The 22,452-nt window shown below is 39.9% G+C and overlaps 1 protein-coding gene across 1 annotated transcript in view; it reads right to left on the bottom strand.

Annotated features, from left to right (window-relative positions):
- The window catches only part of LOC122811561 (sentrin-specific protease 1-like), a gene marked incomplete in the record, with an annotated part of 1,729,916 nt that extends 1,708,526 nt beyond the window's left edge, over window positions 1–21,390 (bottom strand). Inside the window, 1 exon segment of the mRNA XM_044083479.1 lies at window positions 20,875–21,390. Within this exon segment, the coding sequence (XP_043939414.1) occupies window positions 20,875–21,005 (131 nt within the window).
- Between the last annotated feature and the right edge of the window lie 1,062 nt (window positions 21,391–22,452).

The following is a 22,452-nucleotide window of genomic DNA, read 5'->3' on the forward strand; positions in this document are numbered from 1 at the left end:
TTTTTTTCCCCAAAAAAATTCTTTGGGGGCAGAGCCCTTTTTTTGGGTGTGGAGTCTGCATGTCCTCCCCATGGTCGAGTGACATCTAAAGACATGCAGGTAGGTGAGTGCATGAATGGGTGTGCCTTCTTTGAAGGTTGGGCATCAGGCTGGCAACTGGGCACCATAAAAATTCACTGCCAATCATTAGCGGACCGGAGTTCTGCTGTGGTGACCCCTAACCGGGAAAAGCCGAAAGACTATAGTAATAGATTAATGTGTGCATTATTAAATAACTTTCTGCCACATCTTTGTAGCATGCTAAATAATTCCCTGATACAGCTGGAAGTAAAGGTCAACAAAACATTATCCACTTTCTCACATAAAGGTAGTAAACATCTCTTTTCATCTCTGTGTGAAATGAGACTCACAGCAGACAACTATATACTAACTTTGCTGCCACTACAGTCTTCAACTTACCATCAGCTGCTTCCACCTACTCACCAGGTCTACTGGGCTCTCCTGATTGCACCCAAACTTATTCCAACCCATGGTATGGGGCAGTGAAGAGATCAAAGCATCCCTGCTGTGGGGGAGGGGTAGTTCTGCTTTAAACCCTCTTACCTCCATATATGCCTCACTAATGTCTCAGTGGGTGGCATATGCACTCAGCAAACCTTGCCAAACCATCCCTCACTTCTGGAAGGGGTGGATATCAACCAACTGCCCAGTCCATCCTGTAGGAGCACTTTTGCAGTGGTTTTCCCCAGACTCAGGGAGATGCAACCACATTGTCTGACCATGCACAGGCTGCTCCTTCTTCCCCTTCATGGTGTCACACCTGTGCTTTAGTCGGGGCTTTATACCCGTATGACACGGTGCTAGCAGGAGCAGCCAAATATTTAATGTATATGAATGATCGTGGCAGCACAATTACACAGTGGTTAATACTGTTGTCTCTGTGTTTCCAGTTTGATTTTCTGCTGGAGTGCCTGCTATACACAACTTGCATTTTCCCCACAGCATGTCCAAGGAGTCTACTTGGGTGCTCCAATTTCCTCCCTTATCACAAAGACATGTCACAGTAAACTGGTGATCCTCCAGACTGTCTTCAGGCATGCATGATGTATGTGTGAGGGCATGTTTAATAAACTAATCTTAAAAGAGGACACAATTGTGTTATCTGCTTTGTAGCTAATGAGTAACAAGATGGGCCCTGTCACCTTCACAACCCTAAAATGGATAACGTTGGTAAAGGAGAATGAAGGGATGACAACCAATCCTATAACTGTCTTTTAAGGTCAGTTTATGACTTCTGCTTTATGCACCAAAACAGTGGTGTGATTTATGTGTATTACTGATTTCACTACACATACTTATCAAAGTCTTGCCCCTGTCATGACCCTACCTAATACTCTACACCCTTTCACCCCCCCCCCCACACCTACTATTCACTTTCCTCAGGTCAATAACTCAATTAGCTAGGAGACTATATCACACAGACGCATTTCATGCCTAGCTCTACCTTAACTTTTTGGCTATGAATCATTATTATTTACCTGCTTGCTGGGAAAAAAAAAAAAAAAAAAAAAAAAAAACACACCTTCCTGACATTACAACAATTATCTATTTTCTGTTTTGTATTTTGTTTTCTTTTTTTCTGCACAAATAAATACCCAATAACTTTGTTACCACTTTATTTTAACTGTTAACTGTGACATGTATCTCTAAAATCTCTGGAGCTTTTCTCCTCGGGTATCCACTGAAAATGGGCCACTGGCTCAGTTAGACCAACCCAATTAACAAATGTCAAATAAACAAACTATACCAGAAAGTTGTGTGATGTATAGGTATTGCTGACAGATGTGTTTTCTGTCACTTTTCATGACAAACGGCATTCTATATCTTTTTTGGGTACTTGCGTATTATCGCAACCAGATTTTTGCGAGAATACCGTTTGCTTTTCAATGTCTACATGGTACTGAAAATACAAAGAAAACCAAACAGACACTGTTTTCTTTTATACTGAAGTTTGTTTAGGCAGGGTTATAACTTCAAAAATTGAAAAATTAATGTTTTAGTGAAGGTGTTGCCGATACGAATTCTCACAACCAGATTCTATGCCGGTCATGTTTTACCGCAGTTTCTTGGTTGGGCACTTCACAGTAGCTGCAAAGACATATGAAGAACAGATGACAGGGGCTACTGACAGACACAGGCAGACATACACAATAGGAGACACCAAAATAAAAGGTTGTGACACGGTGAATGAGTTACTTTTCGCAGAGCTGGGACAGTCGATTGTTGTCATTTTTGAAAGCCATTACGCACCCAGAAGGGAAACTCAAACAAGGGAGAGTATTTTAAAAGGAGGATGTCATCTTTGAGGATGTAAAGTATGACATGGGGATGAGGACAGTATGTCACAAAGCAGGAATCAGATTTTCAAGCTTATTTACCTTCTGAAATTTCAGACAAAATCACTTGTACCCAGTAAGGCTTACACTAACTTCCACACTCCCAACTGTGATTCGCAACTATATGTATGGCTATTTCACACCATTAGCTGACAAATAACGTTCAGTGGGCAGCCTTGCATGAAGTGACATGTTGCCAGTAAAGAGCACGAAGAAGCAACAGTATGTTGTGTACTTTGTGTTGATAGCCCTCCGGAAAACAAACCTGTTTTGTTAAAGAAAACACACTGTATTCCATTTCAAGCATATTTACCAATATCTTTACTGACTTGGAAACAACCGCTGTTGGCGCAAAAATCTGGTTGCGAAAATACGCAAGTACCCTTTTTTGTAATGTGACCTTCTGTAGCAGAATGACATTTAAAATTACAAAAATGTTCCTGACAGTGGACGATATTCACATACAAACTAAACACTTTGTAGGACCATGTACACAGAAACACACACAGAGAAAAGACCAACTCAGTTCACAGGCAAACTAGGGCTGCAGAAGTGAAACAAGCCAACATCCTGGTGCACAAAACCTAAACAAATGAGCTATACGATATGAATAATAATGCAAAGGCAGTATACATACAACAATATACAGTGTATTAAGCTGCAGCCGAGTTACAGATCTACACCTGTGGGAAGGAGCCCCAGTCTACAGCTTGAAAAGCGTAACTTCTGAACCCCTGAACATTCCTCAAAAACACATTCAGAATTAAATTGTTTTGTCATATCTTCAGTAATAAAGATGCCAGAGCTAGTGTAGCATAGCATACTGCACAAGTATATACAGATACATGTTATGATCAGTAAACAAATCTATGTACAACACACTTGAGAAACCTTAATTACTTACTAGCAAAATATTATTTTTCACCATCCTAAGATAAATTCATCCACTGAAATGCACTCAGGATGACCCTTTACTTTCTACTACATATGGATGCCCCAGCCCTTTACACATACTCCCCACCCAAAAAAAATGGTTTGCTGTTCACAAGGTAGGCTAGAGTGAACAAACCCATTTTTTCTTCAGCTGCAGGTAAACAAGTTTAACCACTTGGAACTGCAGACCTTTGTATAGGTATTGACCTTATTACTTAAACTTTACCGCTACTGAAAATGTACTACTCAATGTTATGTAAAAACAGTCAAAATATATGAAGATTGTTTCAAATTATGCACGAAGGCACAGCACACTTACCACAATAATTATAGTACTTGAGTTAGCAGTTTTAGTTTAGTTTTAGTATGTTAGAAAACAGGCTTAAAATAACACATACTGGTCACTCACAATGCTAAAGAGGAATACTAAAATAGAGGGAGAGCTGGGGAGCAATATCAAGTGTGCCATCTAAATCCAAGCATCAGCAAAAGATATTCTTCCCATCATTTTCAGTTCACAAGTTTCTTGTGGCAATGCTACTCCAAAATGAGCAGGCTATAAAACGTCTGTCACCTCCAGTACACCATATGAGCTGCAAGATAAACACTGGCACGCCAGTGAAGCAAAGCGCAACATAGAGGATTATAATCAGGTTTCCAATCGTAACACATATATTGTGTGTTTGCGACATGGATGCCAAGAAATTCACCTCAACAGCGAAGCTTGAGAGGTGGATCTCAGCATCCATGTTGCAAACACAACATACACATTATGATCGAGATCAGATCATAACTCTTTGTAGTGCATGCAGATTTACCTGCTACATATACTACTAGTTATACAAAAGTAACATTTAAAAATGCTGTGTTTTGCTGATAAAGGGGAAAGTGGGGAAGTGGTTCATGTCCTTATGTATTCCCTGTCTAAAGGAAGCAGTTGAATCAAAATAATGGCTGTAATGCAGCACACTGCAAGCAGAAATGGAAGATGACACTTAGCTGCTTCATGTTCTGCTACTGTTTACTAGTCAGCTCTGTCAGCTTTCAGTGAAAGACGTGATCTTAATGGCACATGGGGAGTGCTTAAAAATTGTTAAGCACTCTTCAAAGCATTATTAAGGTCAAGTCTCGTACTAGAGTAGTACTGAACTAAGATGTTCTTTAACCATTATTGGAAAATAATCACAGTACTCCATACACTACAAAAAAATTAGAGAACAAGTGGATTTACAAGTCTGGCATATAAAACTACACAAAAAGACAGTGTAATCATTCCCTAGGATTTCAATTAACAGTGGGTTTCCCCGCCATAAAATTCAAAACAGTGTAAGAAACTTTTCTGTGTGGAAGATTTTCAGTCCGTATATCTCTAGTTAATCACTGTAAATTAATCAGATCAGATAATAGTAGCAGAAGTAGCGAACTTAAACTCGTCTCAAGTTGAAAAAATTTTTTTTTAAAATTATATATATATATATATATATATATATATATATATATATATATATATACACATATATACATATATATATATATATATATATATATATATATATATATATATATATACACATATATATATACACACACACATATATATATATATATATATATATATATATATATATATATATATATATATAAAAATAAAATAAGAAATATTGTACAGAATTAAAGTATTTGAAAGTAATCCAAGCAAGACAGTCTGTTTCCAGTCGAAAATCCTTTATTAAGTACACAGACAAGTGATCCAATTAAAACAAAATTAACAGAGTAATAGTTTCCTCACAAGCTTTCTAAATTATATATATATATATATATATATATATATATATATATATATATATATATACACACATATACACATATATGACACACACACTTAACAGGTAAGGGAGTGGTTTATTGTGCTGTAAAACAAAGCGTTATTGGTACATATGTTAAATACACATCCCCTCCCTCATCAGTGTGACATTCCAGCTGGTCCTGCCCTACTTAGTAGCTGTCATCATAATATAACCCTTATGTACTGTAAATAAAATTTATAATTATGTAACCTCTTATTTAACCAGATTAATTAAGTATGTGATTTTATCCACAGCAATACACTACATGGCTGGAAACATATCAACCTTAGTCCATTTGGCACTCAAAAAATATATATAAATATATACATATACACTTGCATGTAAAAAAATCAATTGTAAAAATCATATTCTATTTTCATAACTTGTTAAAGATTGTTTTTATGCTTCTAGACTTCTTCAGGTCTGTGTACAAGAACCCTAAAACCTATCTATAAAGATATTATTGTATAATTAATAAGTATTATTACACATCATTTTGAATAAAGTGCAACAAGAAAAAGAAAAAAATAAGAAAAAATGTATGATGATGGAAACAAAATAGACACTTATATTAAAACTGATTTAACATGGTATTTAAAACCAACTGGTAGAATAAAATAAAATAAGTCATGTAAACAATGTGGCAATTTTCTAAGTTCCAGTACACTTTTAATTGAATAGTAGTAGTTTAGTCCAGGCTTCCTAAAAGAGTTCAGCTTTAATTGCCACGAGTTCATGTTTCTCCAGAATATTCGGGATGTCTCCTTCAAGATCACCATGTCTATGTGATCCAGGATCTGAAACTTAAAACATGTGAATTTTATGAAGAGAAAGGTGTTTGGTTAGTTCATTATTTTTACATCCAGAGCGGATTTCTAACAGATGACATGAAATCCTACCCTCAAGTTTATTTACAGTCTTGCCCACATAGAATGCATCACATTCATTGTACTGTGTCCTGCAAATTACTTTTGTAGTGTTACAGTCACCCCCTATACTGGTCTTAATGATTTTCTTTAAATAAGCGCAATAAAAACTATCACCTTGCTGTATAAATATACAAAATGCACAATTAGCTTCACATCTTTTAGTGTCTCTCATATGGTCTAGGTTTAAATTCAACAAAACTTCTAAATGTTCCTGTCCTTCCTATAAACAAAGGACGGGACTTCACCCAAGATGTTAATCAGAAAAAGGTTTCCTGTGACAATGGCCCAATTTTCAATAACATTTTTGATACTGTGATAATCCAAAGCATATGTTAGGATGCAGCTATTTTGGCATTTGTTATTCTCTGTGGAATTTCTTAACATTCTCCTATTGGGGAGGTTGAGTGAAGGTACTTCAGTCCTTTTCAGTTCTATAATGGGTTCCAAGATGTTTTTTTTTTAACATCTGACTTTCATAACTTCTCACTAGAAAATCATTCGCTAAGTTGTTCAGATTTCTCAAAAATGGTTCCATCTCTGTGGTAATTCTAGCTAATCTATAGCCCTGGGACTTCACTACATTATACTTGTTTTTTGTAGGATGTAGACTTTTACTGTGGAGTAATAAGTTAACCCTTGTTGGTTTTCTGAATAGATCAGTGGTGATTCTGTTATTGTTGGCGTCCTTGGAAATCTGCATATCTAAGAAAGTGGTTGAAGTATAGCTATGGGAAGAGGTAAACTTCAGGAAGGGGGTTGTTTGACTGAGATGTGATAAAATCTCCAAGTTGCAAGGCGTCATCTTCCCACACAATAAAGATGTCATCAAGAAAATGTAAATAGCATGTGATATGCTGCATGTAGTCTGTGTTGCTTAAGACAAAGTCCTCCTCCCACTAGCTATGCTGGAAGCCATGGCAGCTCCCATTGCTATAACAGTTTTTTGTTTGTAGTGTTTGCCATTGAAAGTTAAGAAACTGAAGTCCAGTACAAGATTAATGAGCTTGATTAACTTTTGCAGTTGTACCTGTGTACCTTGATTATGTTTCTTAAGACTCCATAGCTGCTGTTATACAATAATTCTGAGGAAGCACTGTGTACAAGGATTCCACATCAATAGTTAATAAAATACTGTCAGCTTCCACTGTAATGTTTTTTATTTTCCTCAAAAAATCCATTGATTCTCTTATGTATGACATTCTTTTCTGCTTAAGATTTCAGCAAGTAATCAAGGTAAATGTCTGTGGCTTCAGTAAGGGAACATCCACTTGCTACCACCTGTCTATAAGGTGGGTCTTCTTTGTACTTGTGTGGCTTTGGTATTACAAAAAAGTAAGGTAAATGTGGGCATGGACTTCATAGATAATGATAAAGATTTTCAGTAATAAGTTTTTCTTCCCATAATGTGGTGACAGTGTTCCATAAATCATATGCTCTTTTTATGTCATCCATGGTAAATAACCCATAAAATCTGTTATCTTCCAGCATGTTCTCTATCTTTTGGTTGTAGCTACTGGTATCAGTCACACGTATACCTCCACCCTTGTCTGCCTTCTTTACACGCCTATATTTATCATTGCCTAGCTCGATCAATGCTTTTCTTTCTCCCTGTGTTAAGTTTTTTCTTAGGAGGTTTTTTTTTTTTAATAGTTTCCTGATATTCATCGCATGTTTCACTTCGAAAGCAGCTAATGTTTGATGTAGTGGTGGACAACTGCTAGGCCTTTTTATAGTTTCATCAATAGGCTTATTTTCAATGTCATTAATTTTGCCATGAAATTGTACCCTTAAGTTGAGCTTCCTCACAAACATTTTAAGGTCTATCAGTAACTGAGCAACCTCACTCCTGCAGCTTGGTACAAAAGTCTGTCCTTTGGACAACATGCTTTTTTCATCTTCAGTCAGTGCTTTAACACAGCGGTTCCAGATAAGTGGAGCACCTGTTATTGTGGCTGGTTCCTTCATCTGAGCCTGGGACCTGGGTTGTAGTCAGGGTTCCAGTCGGGATTGCCCAGGTATTGTATTTCCCCCTCCCCTGTCCACTGTCTGGTTCTCCTGTCTCCCTGGGGGTTCGTGGATAAAGTCTGAGACCTCTGGAATTCCTCCTCTGCTTTCTGGAATCTTGGTGGGTTGTAGTAGTATTCCTCGCTGTGGCTGTGGTGGGGGGAACCTGGTAAAAGGGACAAGCTCTGGTGGTGGTCGTCGTTCTTGTTCTGGTACTGGTGCTGGCTTTGGTATTGGTGTGGTGGTTGATGTCTGTGCTGTCGATATTGGTCTTCCTGAAGAAACTGGCCCCTGTAAAAGTGCTGCTCCTCCTGGTAGCTGGATTGTCTGTGGTCCCAGTTGTCCTGGTAGTCCTGTAATTCATCCTGTAGAACTCTCTGTCGGTTCAGGTTGCCTCTGTGGCTTATGTTCCTGTCCTGATCCTTCTGTGATGTCAAAAGGCTTCTGCAGAGTGCTGATTCCTGACAAGACAGAAAAAAGAAGTTATGTCTTACCATAACGTTCCATCTGTGCTGTAGATCATTGTTCATTCATTACCATTAGGACCTTGGTTCCGTCCTCGGAACCGATATGGCCATTTTCAAGCTCACTCCAGACAAAAACTCTCAGCTAAGACCTACCCATAATGCCCCTCTCCTAGTTACTTCAGATCGAGTTTGCCTGCCTGTAGATAATAGATGTAGGAATAGAAAAAAAAGTAGGAGGCTCTATCTAAGCAAATACCCTAACCAGGACTTCCTAAAGTCCACCAGGAGTCCAGGCAGGGGGAAGAACGGCGGGAAGTAATGAATGAACAAAGATCTAGAACACAAATGGACCGTTATGGTAAGACATAACTTCTTTATCTGATGTTGTAAATCTTTGTTTATTCATTACCATTAGGACCAAGTCCCCAGCTATTTGAGTCCTGGGTGGCCCTAAGGAAGGATATTCCAGAGCACCATAGAACCAAAAAGATGCTCGTCCTCTGGAGGCCAAATCCAATTTGTAATGAGATATAAAGGTATGAGGTCTTGCCCAAGTGACTGCTATGCAGATATCATCCATAGAGGCTCTGGAATTAAATGCCATAGATCTGGTAGAATGAGCCTTTATTCTGGAAGGTAAGGACAGCTTATTCTGTTGGTAGACAAATGGTAATGATGTTTCTAATCCAGGAGGATAAAGCCCAATTTGAGTCCTGCAAAGGCCACAAACAATTTATCTGTTTTCCTGAAAGATTTAGTCCTGTCCAAATAACAACTAAGCTGCTGATGCACATCAAGGGTGTGCAAAAGGTACTCCCCTCTGTTAGAATACTGAGTGAAGAAAAACGGCAGGGCAATATATTGGTTAATGGAAACACCAAGAATAACCTTGGGCAAGAAAGAAGGGTCAGTATGAAGGGACACCCTATCCGTGTGGAAGATCAAGTAAGGACTCGACACTCAAACCCTGCAGCTCAGATACTCATCCCAATGAGGTAAGTGTTACTAGAAGTAAGGATTTCCATGACAAAAACTGCAAATCACGTAAATCAAAAGGAGAACCTGTGAGAGACTGAAGTACCAAAGTCAAGTCCCAGGATTCTAACGGAGACTTGACCAGAGGTTTAACATGTAATACTCCTTTCAAAAAGGTCTTGCACAGGCGGTGTGACATAACTGAAGAATTATCAAGATCATTATGAAAACTGGTGACAGCTGCTAAATGTACAGTGATCATAGAAGCTGAGGCTCCTGCATTCAAAACAGTAGTCAGGTATTGTAGGATCTTTTGAATAGGCATAGAGAAATGGTCTACATTCTGATCTTTGGCCCAAATAGAGAACCTAGTCCATTTACTAGAATAAACTTTCCTAGTGGAAGGTTTGTGTGAAGCCAGAAGAATTTCACGAACAGGAGATGGGATGTCAGGCAGCCTGGCAATCACTGGAAGTGAAGGAACCAAACTGTGAGCTTGATACTCTGCAGGTTCGGATGAATCAGTCCCCGGGGATGAGATAACAGGTCTTGGGAATGATCCAGGATCCACAGACTGTGAATCAGATGAGGACATAGGGAAGACCTGGTGGCCAATCGTGCGTTAAAGCATCCCTCTGTGGTTCCCCCTGAGGAGGGATCAGGGCAAAGTAGCATCAATATTTGTAGTTTAGGGGGAAGCAAACAGGTCACAGCAAGGCTTGCCCCAGCGTTGGAAGACCTGATACACTGTTACACTGTTACAGGGTTGACGGACCACTCGTGAGGCATCAGGATGTCCCTGCTCAGATTGTCCGCAATAAGGTTGGAACTCCTGGGAATGTGTGTTGCTATAAGGAAGCGGTTGGAAGCTATCACCCAGTGCCAAATCCTCATGACTTCCTGACACAGGGGGCAAGATCTGGTTCCGCCTTGCTTGTTGATATACCAGATGACGGACATGCTGTCTGACTGAATTGCAATGGTCCCAGAGGATAGGGATGCATGGAATGCTTGCAGTGCTAGGAGAACTTCCCTCAATTCCAGGACATTATGTGCAAATTGGCCTCCATGGGGGACCAGGTGCCTTGGACAGTCTTTCCCTGGAAATGCCCCCCACCCTAACAGGGAAGCGTCTGTGGTCACTGTGGCCGTGGGCTGGGAAGACAGAACAGTCGACACCAAAGATTCGTTTTTGGGTTTATCCAACATAACATTTCTTCCTTGCAATGATTTGAAAGACATAACATGTGGTCGAGTGGATAAATTAGCAACGACCATTGTGCAAGGAGCCACTGTAGGATTCTCATGTGCAGTCTCGCCAATGGTACCAACGTAATATTAGCCGCCATGGAGTCTAAGAGTTGCAGTACAAGACATGCTGATACATAGGTCTGAGAAGGTGGTCTTGGATTTGGTGTGTTATGTTTGAAAACCTGTGAAGGGGGAAGAGAAGCTTGACAGGATGTTATGTCAAAGACTGCTCCAATGAATTCAAGTGTCTTCATTGGAGACATTGAGATTTGTCCTTGTTGATTGTAATCCCCAAGCGGAGAGCGAGACCTTGAGTGTAAGAAGATTCCTGGTCAGAGCGGTAAGCAGCCAATCGTCTAGATAAACACCTGAAATCCTTGTAGTTGAAGATGAGCTACCACAACTTCCAGACACTCAGGGGGCTGTTAAGAGACCGAATGGCAGTGCCCTGAACTCGTAGTGACTGGCTCCCAGCCGGGAGCGGAGAAACCTCTGGGAGCAGTGATCCATCTTTATGTGGTAGTACGTGTCCTGGAAGGTCTATAGAGCACCTCCAGTTATCCCTCCCTGGGAAGGGAAGAATGGACTGTATCATGACCATCAGGAAATTTTGAAGTTTGATAAATTTGTTCAATAGGCTGAGATCCAGGATTGGTCTCCAGTCCTGTCTTTTTTGGCACTAAAAAGAACCTCGAGTAAAACCTGGATCCTGTCTGGTCTGGTGGTACTGGTTGGATCACTCTTTTCCTTAGCAGCTTTTCTATTTCTAAGGATGTTAATTCCCTCTGATTGGGTGGTACATCGGGGATGGGAGTTAAACAGAATGGTATCTGGTAGCCTCTGGATATAATTCTCTGCACCCAAACAAACATCGGTAGTAATAAGTTGCCAGGCTGGTAGATGCAGAGAAAAACGACCCCCGACTGCTTCCACAGGAAAGCAAATCGGGCCGCTGCTCAGGAGCTCTGGTAGGGTCTGCTGGAGAAAGAATCTCTAGTGCCCTGGTTACACAGACCCCCTCTACCCCAAAAGGGGCGTCTTCCATACGAGTTGCCCCCTCTGCCCTGGGTGGGGGGATTGTTCACCACGAGTGTCACGAAAAGATCCTTGGGATTTCTTGAACCACATTTTTTCCCTTGTGGTTCCCGGAGTAGAACCTCTGGGGGTTGAAAAGGCGTATGCCCACAGCAGACAAGGTCTTTCCGTCTTTCTCACTATGTATAAGTGAGACTCGTACTTTGGGTCCAAAAAGTGCAGATTCGTCGACAGGTGCATTGAAGAAGGAAGATTTACATGGGTCTGCGAAGTCACACAACCGCATCCAAGCATTATGTCTCATGACAACGCCTGATGCGGCAGCTCGAGCTGCCCCCTCGGTGCAGTGAGATATCAAACGAATCGAGGAGTTCAAGATAGATTCATGGGTAGCTAGCTACAAGACGACAGTATCACGCACCTCATCAGGCAGTACCCCACCAAAGAGGGAGACATTTCGGAAATTAGGTCTCTCTGGAGGTGAGTAAAAAGTGTGCCAGATAGAACAGCTACTGAATGGCGAATGTCGCTGAAGCATAGGGCCGTTTCCCTAGTCTGTCCATGGTCCAGGACTCTGTTTGGAGGATGGACAGTGGAACTATCTTCTGCCAGTTCCCTCTTGGTAGCTTCCGCCATGACCATAGAATCAACTGTCAACTGCTAGGACCAGTGGGGCTGGTCTTCAGGTGTAGATTTTTGTCTGGACTCTGAGGGACAGGTTCTACATTGTCGGGGCCCTTTCAGACATGCTGCACAATAATTTTAACAAGGTCATCTGCCGGTGGAGTTACCCAGGAAGTAGATGACTGGGCACGGAAGGCCTGCAGGAACACAGATTCCTCAGAAGAAGGGTTATAGGACTTTCAGTCTCCCCGCTGCTTGAGGATTTTGAGAATGTCTCAGAATGAGATGTCGTCTGGGAAGACCATGGGGACCCTTCCCCCTCATCACAATCAGTGTCTTCGGTGATTGATTCACTGGAGGAATCTAGGTGCTTCCTCTTGCACAGTTTCTTCTGGGGTGGCTCCCAAGTCGGATCTTCTGAGGACGACTCCCAAGAAGGAGTTCCCTTCAAAGAGGGTTCTTGTGACTCCCGTACCCGGGGTCCTGAAATAGAGGGTTGGGAGAGGTGCATGCTAGGGCAGGGTTCTGATACTGATGCCATTGGTGCTGACTGCGAGTCCACTTCCTGTACAGCAGGCCCACCCAAGGAGAAATGGGAGTCCGGAACCGGGAGGGGCAACCTCAGAACCGGGGTCACACGTCACCGTGAGGAGCTCTGAGAGAACTGGAAGCCGCCATGGACATAGACGGCACCAGCGAGAAAATAGGTGCCGTGCTAGGTACCAAGGTAAGGATGGTCCAAGCACTGCTTCGGAAGACCATCAGTTCCACCGGAGCTGATGCAGCAAGGGTGGACGGTGCCGACAGGGAAAACACTGCTGTCGAAACTGAGACAGTATGCACCGGAGTGGAAGTATCTTGTCCTTGGCAGCTATTCAAGTTTTGGAGCCGAATAAACTTGTCTTAAAATTAACAATTTTCTACTTAGCTTTGAGAGAGATGGCTAGCACGTCTGACTAGGAACACGGCAAATTAGATCAGAAGTAACTAGGAGAGGGGCATTATGGATAGGTCTTAGCTGAGAGTTTTTGGATGGCGCGAGCTTGGAAATGGCCTTATCGGTTCCAAGGTCCTAATGGTAATGAATGAACAAAGATTTACAACATTAGATATAAACTTTGGCTGAGAACTCCAAGTTTTTTTGAGTTATTTGCTGAGCCAACACACAAGTATATTCTTCCATATCGCTTACTGTTTGTTGATTTTCTACTTGCATTTCAATTACAGTGCCAGACAAATCTTATGTTTGTTTTACTTAGTGCCCTAGGAGGTGTGAAAAGACTATCTGCAGACAGAATGAGCAAATTAATCCACTTCATGCTACATCTTAGCAGAGGTATTCAAACCCCAAACAGTCCGAATTTTGTATAATGGCCCTGTCCCCCAGAAGCTCTTTTTGTTCTCGGTGATAAAAATTACACACTTTTACCTTTGCTTCCACTACAAGTAGATAAAAGCAAATGTACTAAAGCTCAGAACCCTCAAACTGCATTCGCCAAAAAATCCTTTAATTTTTTTTTTTTTTTTGTTAAGACAGCAAGCCCCCCTGCACTTCCTGATGCCCCCACACCCCTGAACTTGTATATACCAACTCCATGGTCACACCAACTCAAAGAAGAGGGGAAAAACATTCCCCTCAAAAGGCACTGGCACAACTTGCTGACAGTGGTTTCCTGTGGAGGTAACTCAGCTCACTGATGTGTTGAACCTCAGGCAACTGAAGCTCGAGCAGTCAGTTATCATCCACCAATAGGTTACCCTTTGTTTTCAATAAAAATAATATTGTAGAGATGAAAAAAAATGGATTAAAGAAAATTATAAAAAAGTACACATCACAGGAAATTGTGCATGAATATATTTGTTCTTATTTCTGCCCTTACCTCCTCAAGGCATTTTTTTCAGTTTAACAGTTTCACAAAACATACAAATTGCCAGAGCTATGAGAATATTGTTAAATATCTTTTAGCATGCATACATCTATATGCATGAACTAACCCAAAGCCCTGCCACTATACGCAGTATCCTACAAACTGCTTAGAGGTTAATTGTGCCTGGCGTACAAGACACCCTCCGACCCAATACTGATGGATGTACTCCACATCAGCTAGTCACATGGTATAAGAAATACTAAGTCTAAAGCTCTAAGCCTCTTCTGCAGCATCAACAGAATGGTTTGGAAGGACATGTACATCTCGCAGTGAACACCACTGCTCTGGAATATGCAAAACATGTAAAACAAAACTTACTCCTGTCCATGTTCAAGTGTAACTTGACTCTATGGATGGGAAACAAAAACTTTACACCAGGACTGACCCCTGTTACTGTTGAAAGACAGAGGCAGCTCCTAATGCTTTAGCTCATGTGTGGGTCCCCTCACTAAGCCAAAATATTTTATATATGTAAATATAAACCATGGGATGGGTAAGGCCAATCTAATGCCAAATGAGATAGGTTAATCCAATCACCAAAAGAGAAACTGGCTATGCTTTAAAAGGCCTGCAAGGACCGCTCTCTCTTTTTGCTTTTAGTGCATTACCTACTTTTCTTCAACGCTGTTGGTAGCATGACTGTTAACTTAAAAATAAATAAAGCAATGCACATTTACTTACTGAAATGGCTTGGGCAAAGAGTGCAGAAGAAGTATTTGGTTTAGTCAGGTTTTTGTCTTCCAAAAGGTGTCAACCCCAATTTTTCTCTCTCTCAGATTTAAAGGGGAAAATGTCATGTGCACAAACAAATGAGATTGCACAGTGTCACTACTCATGCACATGGTATCACAAAATTAATGAAATTTGCAAGTCTGATGCATGCCTGCATATGACTGTGCATCTGTGTGTATTTTCCGTTGTGTGTCTGCATGAGTTGTCTCTGTGTGTTGGAGTATATGGGTTAAATCTACATGAAACAAGCAATGGGGAAAATTTTACTGATAAGCAACCAAGATGTCATAATTCAGCAACTACCGAGATACAACCTGTATTGCAAGGATCGTGGTGGGGGACACAGTCTTTATCTTATTCACAATCTTTATTTTGTGAATTAACTCTAAGGCTAGATAAAGTATTTAATATATGCATGGAGTACTTAGTAACACTGGTTGTGAGCCATTCAGAGTATGCATCATGCAGGAGCAGTGTGCACTATGTAATTTCATTATGTGTTTATGAATAAATGTGTTAAACCAGAATAAAAACAAATTAAAATGCAGCCACATGTAACCCATTTTCAAAGTATAATAATGCCTTCTAGGGTGTATGTTACACAGACCAAACAAAAAATGGATGTTCCGATGCTGTGAAAGCCCACGGCTGCCTTGAAATACACCTGCCAGTCCATCAAACATCCTGTTGGACATAATTGCTTAACATAAGAGTACCATCATCACAGTGTCATTTTTTTGTTTCTGTTTACCAGGAAAGTCTAACTGAGCTGAAGTTACCCATTTTCAGAGGTGGCCCGGGGAGAAAAGCTCCAACATTTTACAGAACAGGTAAAGAGCATAATTATACAATCTAAATAATAAAAATAATTACAAAAAAATGCATCTCTATTTTTTTTAACTGCACAGTGAAAAATATGCAACACAGTGCAATACAGTAGAAAAATACAATATGAGGCAAATGTTTAGTGTTACCCTTGACAATGTGAAAGAAGAGTGATGGTTATGATGAGTTTTAATAGTACAAAGTGAAAGACAGTTTAATGATAACATTAATAAGATGGGTAAGAAGCCAGATGCGAGAACACTAAATGGCTACTGGGATCAGTACTAGGTAAACATAGTGTCTTAAGTGAGAGTAAGTGCTGAACTGAAAGGCTGATGGATATACAACAGTGAATGGTTAGCAGAGACGCAGAACCTATTTGGAATCAGACAGAAATATTGAGAAGAGTAAGACAAGGGACTAGAAAATAAGGTAGGAGTGGGGGTACCGCAGAGTTCAAACTAATAATAGCAAGTTTAAAACCAGAGGAGGATTCTGAGTTATACCATAGTACAGCTTTTGGCATAAATTACAATTAATGCTGCTTAGCATGGAAAAGAACCAGAGCAGAGACAGGTATTAAAAAAAAAATCAGCTTAAACATCACCTAGTTAAGTTTGGAAGCAATGAATTGGTCTGAGAGAGACTGAAAGGAGTTCCATTGCTTTGCAACAAAAGTAGACTACAAAGTGTCACTGTCAGTGCTGCTTGATTTGGATATGCTGCAGTTTGTCTCCAGAGCATAAGGTACGATTTTGGTAAGTGCAGATGAACAACACTTGTTATTACAAGGTAATTTTCAAGTCTATTCAGTAGATTATGGGCTGTGACGGGTTGTGGGAATGCGCTGTAGTGAGAAAGTTTAGTCCAGGTTATTTTGGGGATAGATAGGGAGGAGTTTTATAGCAATTATTTGCCGTGAATCTAGCTACTTAATGCTTTGTAAGCTGACTAGCACAGGAGACGTGAAGGACAGGAGCAAATAGGTGGTGCCGAAAGTTTTCCTCATCTCTGAGAGGTACTGCTAAACCTAGGTGGCCTGTACAGAGTTTTGATGATTTTTTTTTATTCTTTCTGTATGTGGTGAGCAAATATGAGCTGGTCATCAATAAATACACCTAGACTCTTGGTTTGGGTAACCATTTCAATGGCAGCACTGTTAGTCGATGTTATCTTGAACTGAGATTTCAGATGTGAAAGCTGTTAGTAAATAAAATTAATTTTTTTAGGCTCAAGAAGAAGCCAGGTTCCTACTGTGGGGAAGTTCTCTTTTGTGTTTGTTGTTGCGGTCATTTAAAGTTTTTCTGGCTGAACATACTGGAGTACAGTCATCTGCATATTGGACAATGGAGTCATGTTTTGGCGATCATTAACGAGAAAGGTAAACAGCAAGACAAATATAGATCCATTTATCTGTTTGTTGGTGTCCCACAAGGAAATCACATTTTTCTCCCTTCCTAACTACATGTTCTCTATTGATTAGGCAACTAGGAATCATTAGACAGACAACAGACTGTCTGTATGAGGAAAGTTTTTGGGTGGTAATAGAAAACACTGAACTGAGTGCAGTTTGTGTCTATGAATACAAATGAGAGTCAAGTTTAGTCCAGTGCTCTCCCTTATCACCGACAGTAGTTTAACTGTTCACTGTCCTGTCCATAAAATTTTACATACAGTCAAATCGCACAAACACATGCGTTTTGGTTGATGTGCAAGAAGTTTTCACTTTTACTTAGGTTGTTAATTCAGAAAACAGACTGCATATAATTCATGGTTAAGAATGCAGATGGCATTATCTGAGACATCTGCCAAAAACATATCACTGAAACAGTTTCCCCCCCATTGTCATAAATCATACTTGTATTAATAGCAACATTTAAATTAAAGAACCAGCATCACAATTAAAAGCAATTAGTAATGTAATAACGTTTTTCGCGGAACATAAATGAAGTTTGAATGTTTTCTTAAGTGCTTAACATTCAGCGTTGACAGGGACCACCACTCTATGCTCTGTATTTCTTTTAATAATGACAGTGACCATGTCTACAAAAATAAACAAATAAGGAATAACTGAATAAATGTAAGCCACAATGGTTTTACAATAGACATGAAAAACTCGCGAGTGCTGTATCAGTATGTATAATCTTTCCCGTTAGTAAAACACTCCATTGATGCTATTTAGGAATGTTAGGCAGCAGCTCCTAACCATCAAACTATACTGTTGCTGTAACTTTTTAACCACTAAGGAAAGAAACTCTATCAGTGTTCCAGTGTTCATACCTTTCAACTGTCCAGATTTTCGCATCATATTTGTGGTCTGTTCCTCTTAAAATCCATGGTTTTCTGTCAAATCAGTGAGGATCAAATTCACTAAATGACAGAAATTGGAGTTTCAGATTTCACATCCTTTATCAATTGCAAGGTAACAAAACCTTTTATTCTAGTAACTTTCTACATTTATAAGAGCAATATTTAAAATTTGTTCTTATTTTTGGGCCTTTGCACCCCATTATTTTGGACTTTCTCCAGATTTCTTGTGCTAATTGGTTGAGAGGTATGATGCTGTATGACGCTTAGCATTAACAGAGAACACCAGCAATTGTGATTTAAAATGTTAGTACAGTAGCGCTCATGTGTAAAACGTTTCTGCCATAACATTTCAAATGTCACGAAAAAACACTCTCAGCCTAGTGTTCTCCATTACTGCCAGTTTTTGTAGCAGCTTTTGATGTGAAACAGTATCAAAAGTGCTGGAAAGGTCAAGGAAGAGTAAGGAGAAAAGGTTGCCTTCATTTCTATTGAGAATTATATTATTAACAGAGTTCAACAGGGCAGTGGTTATACTATGGTATGAGAGAAAGCCATGTGACTTGGAGAAATAAGATGAGTTTTCTGTGAGATGTTTAAGAAGTTGAATATGGATATATCTTTCCAAGATTTTGGATAAGGTTGTTAGGATTGCTACTGAAATACAGATAAAGAGGCCTTTAGATACTGCCTTTCTGAAGGACCAAAATATAGGATTTCTTCCAGAGTGGTGGAATATGATTTTCTCCAAATAGCCTGTTAACTAAAATTGATATGGTATAAGCTACTTTAGATATTCAGATGGAAGGTGGTGGACATTAAACACATTTTTATGAGCCGAGTGGGAACAAGTTCAGTAATGAACACAGTACCAAAGTTATTTACTTAAGGTGGAACGCATAGCCGGCCTTACGCATAGGCCAACTAGGCAACCACCTAGGGCGCCACTCTAGTAGGGGCGCTCTTCCAGTATTTATTTGGTGTACGCAGACTAGGATGGGGGCACCTGGTGGTGTGGTGGGGCACCCTGGAGCCCTTTTGCCTAGGGTACCAGTTTACCTAAGGCCGCTCCTGGTGGGACGTGCAGGATAAGAGTAGTGTCATATTTAGAGAGGCTGCCAATTTGATAAAATACAAACCAGAATGAGTAACTAAGCTATCAGTTTTGCTTAGAGTGAGGAGGCAGAACAAGATGTTGAGGATTAAGATGTTTTTCTTTTTATTGAAGCGCAGAAAGGTTTAGAATCATGCAGACGGGTTTCTTGAAGTCTGAAGTAACAAGTATTGTTGCCCTTACATTCTATTTGGTTGGGTTTCTAAGCTGATTGTGCTGTAAAGCACTGGTTGATATTTATTTTTTGACCAAGCTTTTCAGGATCTCTTTGCCTCGAGCATTTTTGCTTTCCTGGATAACCAATGTACAAGTTTAGATGTAACTTTTTTACTCATGATAGGGGTGTGAATGTTGAGCGAAGAGAAATATGGCGTTGAATATGGCATCTGCATTATCCAGTGATAAGTTTTAGGTTATGCCACTTAAACTGCTTTAAAGTGTTACAGAAGTCCTATCTCTTTGTAAAGCAAATAAATGTACCCAGTTATACTGTTGTCTACAAATATACGACTGGTGTCCCAACTTCAAAAAACGGGAAGATGGTTGCAAAGGGCAACAGGGAAAGTACCAAAGAAGGTTAGGAGCTGAGGTAAAGACCCACTCTACAGTAAAATCTATCTTGGTCACTGTTAAACTAAATAGAATTGGGATTTATATGATAAATCTAAAAGGTTGCATGGGATGTGACAGGTTATAAGAGGTTACTTGCTGCAAAACATTTTCTTTACACCTGTTAGTATAACTTCCTGAGGCTAACCCACAAAAATGCTTCTCTTGCAGATATTGCTTCCCCTTGGGGAATGGGAAATGAGGTGTGTGCAATGAAGGAGTGGCTTTTATATTTATTTGCAAGTAATATCCAGGACTTCTTACGTTATATCTGAATTACCGCACCATAAGGATATAACTTTCTTATCGTTAGTGGCAGTCAGTTGCTACTAATATATCCGGTCAATATTAACAACAAAAACGAACTCAAGCTTTTACCGAACTGCTGAGTGCTTACGGCTATCTTGAGAGAGAGAGAAAAAGCGACTCAACCTTGCCCGTACTTCCAAAAAGTAATTATAAAGTATCAGTAACAATCCAGTTACAATCACTGACTCTCGGCTAATAATGTAATGAGAGACTCGGAAACTCCAAACTTTAAGGAATGCAAAATAAATTTAAATAAGACATAGTCAGGGTGTACAACCTTAAACTGACAAAACGTGTCAGGAAAGGCTGAAATTTATAATATGGCTTAAAACCAAAGGTACACATTACTATTTGGAATTTAATTACAACAGTTATTAAAGTAAAAATCTGACTTGGACATAAACCGGCCGGGAAGTTAAAGATTAGCATAATAACTGGTTAGACTCTCATACTCATTGCACATTTTTCTATCGCGACAAAACAACGTAGCTATGAATCTTCCATACAAATCACGCCCCCTAGTTCCTCTTACAAAATGTGCCTGACAAGCTTTTTCATTGCTGGTTTCATTTTATGTCTTGAAACATACCTGGTTCTAGGACGTTTTCTTCCTAAAACGGAGTTACCAGAAGGGGCTGGATCTCCTATATCATTGCCATTATCCGTTCCACTGCGGTTGGTCCTTAGGGTAAGGAACCACTCATACCATTTACTTAACATGCTTTCTCATAAGATAAGATGCGGCTAACAAACAACAGGGTGCAGCACTTATGTCTGTTGCATTGGCCGAAGTACACTCGGGGACTTCCAGAGTTTCCCGCTCGGAATGCTTGCTCTGTTTATCCCTGAGGATTACAACTTTCAAGTTAACAGAACCAATTGTTGGATTCCTCTCCCGCTCCCTCCTAATTCAAACATAGACAACATGGCGATCGCAGATCTCCAGTAACAACGGCTAGAATTGCTGCGAGACAGAAATGAAGACAAACATGTGACTAAAACTCCATCTGGTTTTCCCCCGAAGAGAGCAAACCATAATACACAAGTTACGTCACATGGAGAAACGCCGCTGCTAAGGACCAACACGAAAAAGAATAAGGGATGGTTTGACCACGTGACTTGAGAATATTACGTCAGATGAAAGGGGTGGGGTTTTCTTATTTAGACGGTGGCGGCATGATTTACTGGGAAGATAGACTGTTTTTTGTTCGTTTAGTTTAGTACACACTAGCTATTATTAATGAGGTAAAAACGGGCTTTTCTTGTGTTCGAATTGTTTAGGATGTGTGAAAAAAGGTGAGGAATTAAAATATTTTTTTGGGAGGGTGGCCTAATGGTTAAGGTGTTTGCCTTGCAAACACAAGGTGCAGGGTTTGAGTCTCACAACAGATAATTGGTTAAGTTTAAAATGGCTCGCAAGGGCAGTTAGCTTAGTACTAATCTATGAATCTAAATGACGATAATGGAGAAAGAACACTGGACCAAGTGTAAGTTGCATTCAAACAGGAAGATGTCAATATTGCCTAGGTCACTACCAACACAATACAACACTTGGGAAGTTTTTTAATCCACTTAAACGTTTAACAGAACATCATTATGCATTTTACAAACACTAAGAAGTATTAAACTCTAATGTCTGACATTACAGACGGACTGTGGGCCTTGGTTATTTCGAGAAAATAAAGAATTTAAGGAGGGGCAGGGCAAAAATAAGAGGCAAGGTCACAGACATTTAAAGTCAATATTACAACAGGTTTTGCAATCAGTGTATATTGTCTGACATTCACTTAGCTGTAATTCTGAGTAGTTCAGCAGAAAAATCAAACATGAGAGACTGGGCAAAATCAAGATCTCACCATCACACCCATAGAAATGGTTATGTTAGCCTTTCAAGTGAGGGATTAGTCAGCATCGCTTTTGATTAAACTTTAAACTTGTTTGCTGGGTTTTGTTCTGACATATCACAAACTGTATTTTAAAAAAGTTAAGGTTTATCTTGTTAACAGCGAGCAGCATACCTCTCAACTTCTTAGCACAAAAACAATCTGGATAGAGCCAAAAATAATGAGGGCAAAGCCTCCAAAATAAGGACATATTTTAAATACTGCTCTCATAAACTTAGAAAATTGCAAGAATAAAAGGTCTTGTGTTACCATGCGTTTTGTGA

The sequence above is a fragment of the Protopterus annectens genome, chromosome 9.part0 (assembly GCF_019279795.1).
Source record: "Protopterus annectens isolate FY-2018-M chromosome 9.part0, PAN1.0, whole genome shotgun sequence".
NCBI classification, from domain to species: Eukaryota; Metazoa; Chordata; order Ceratodontiformes; family Protopteridae; genus Protopterus; species Protopterus annectens.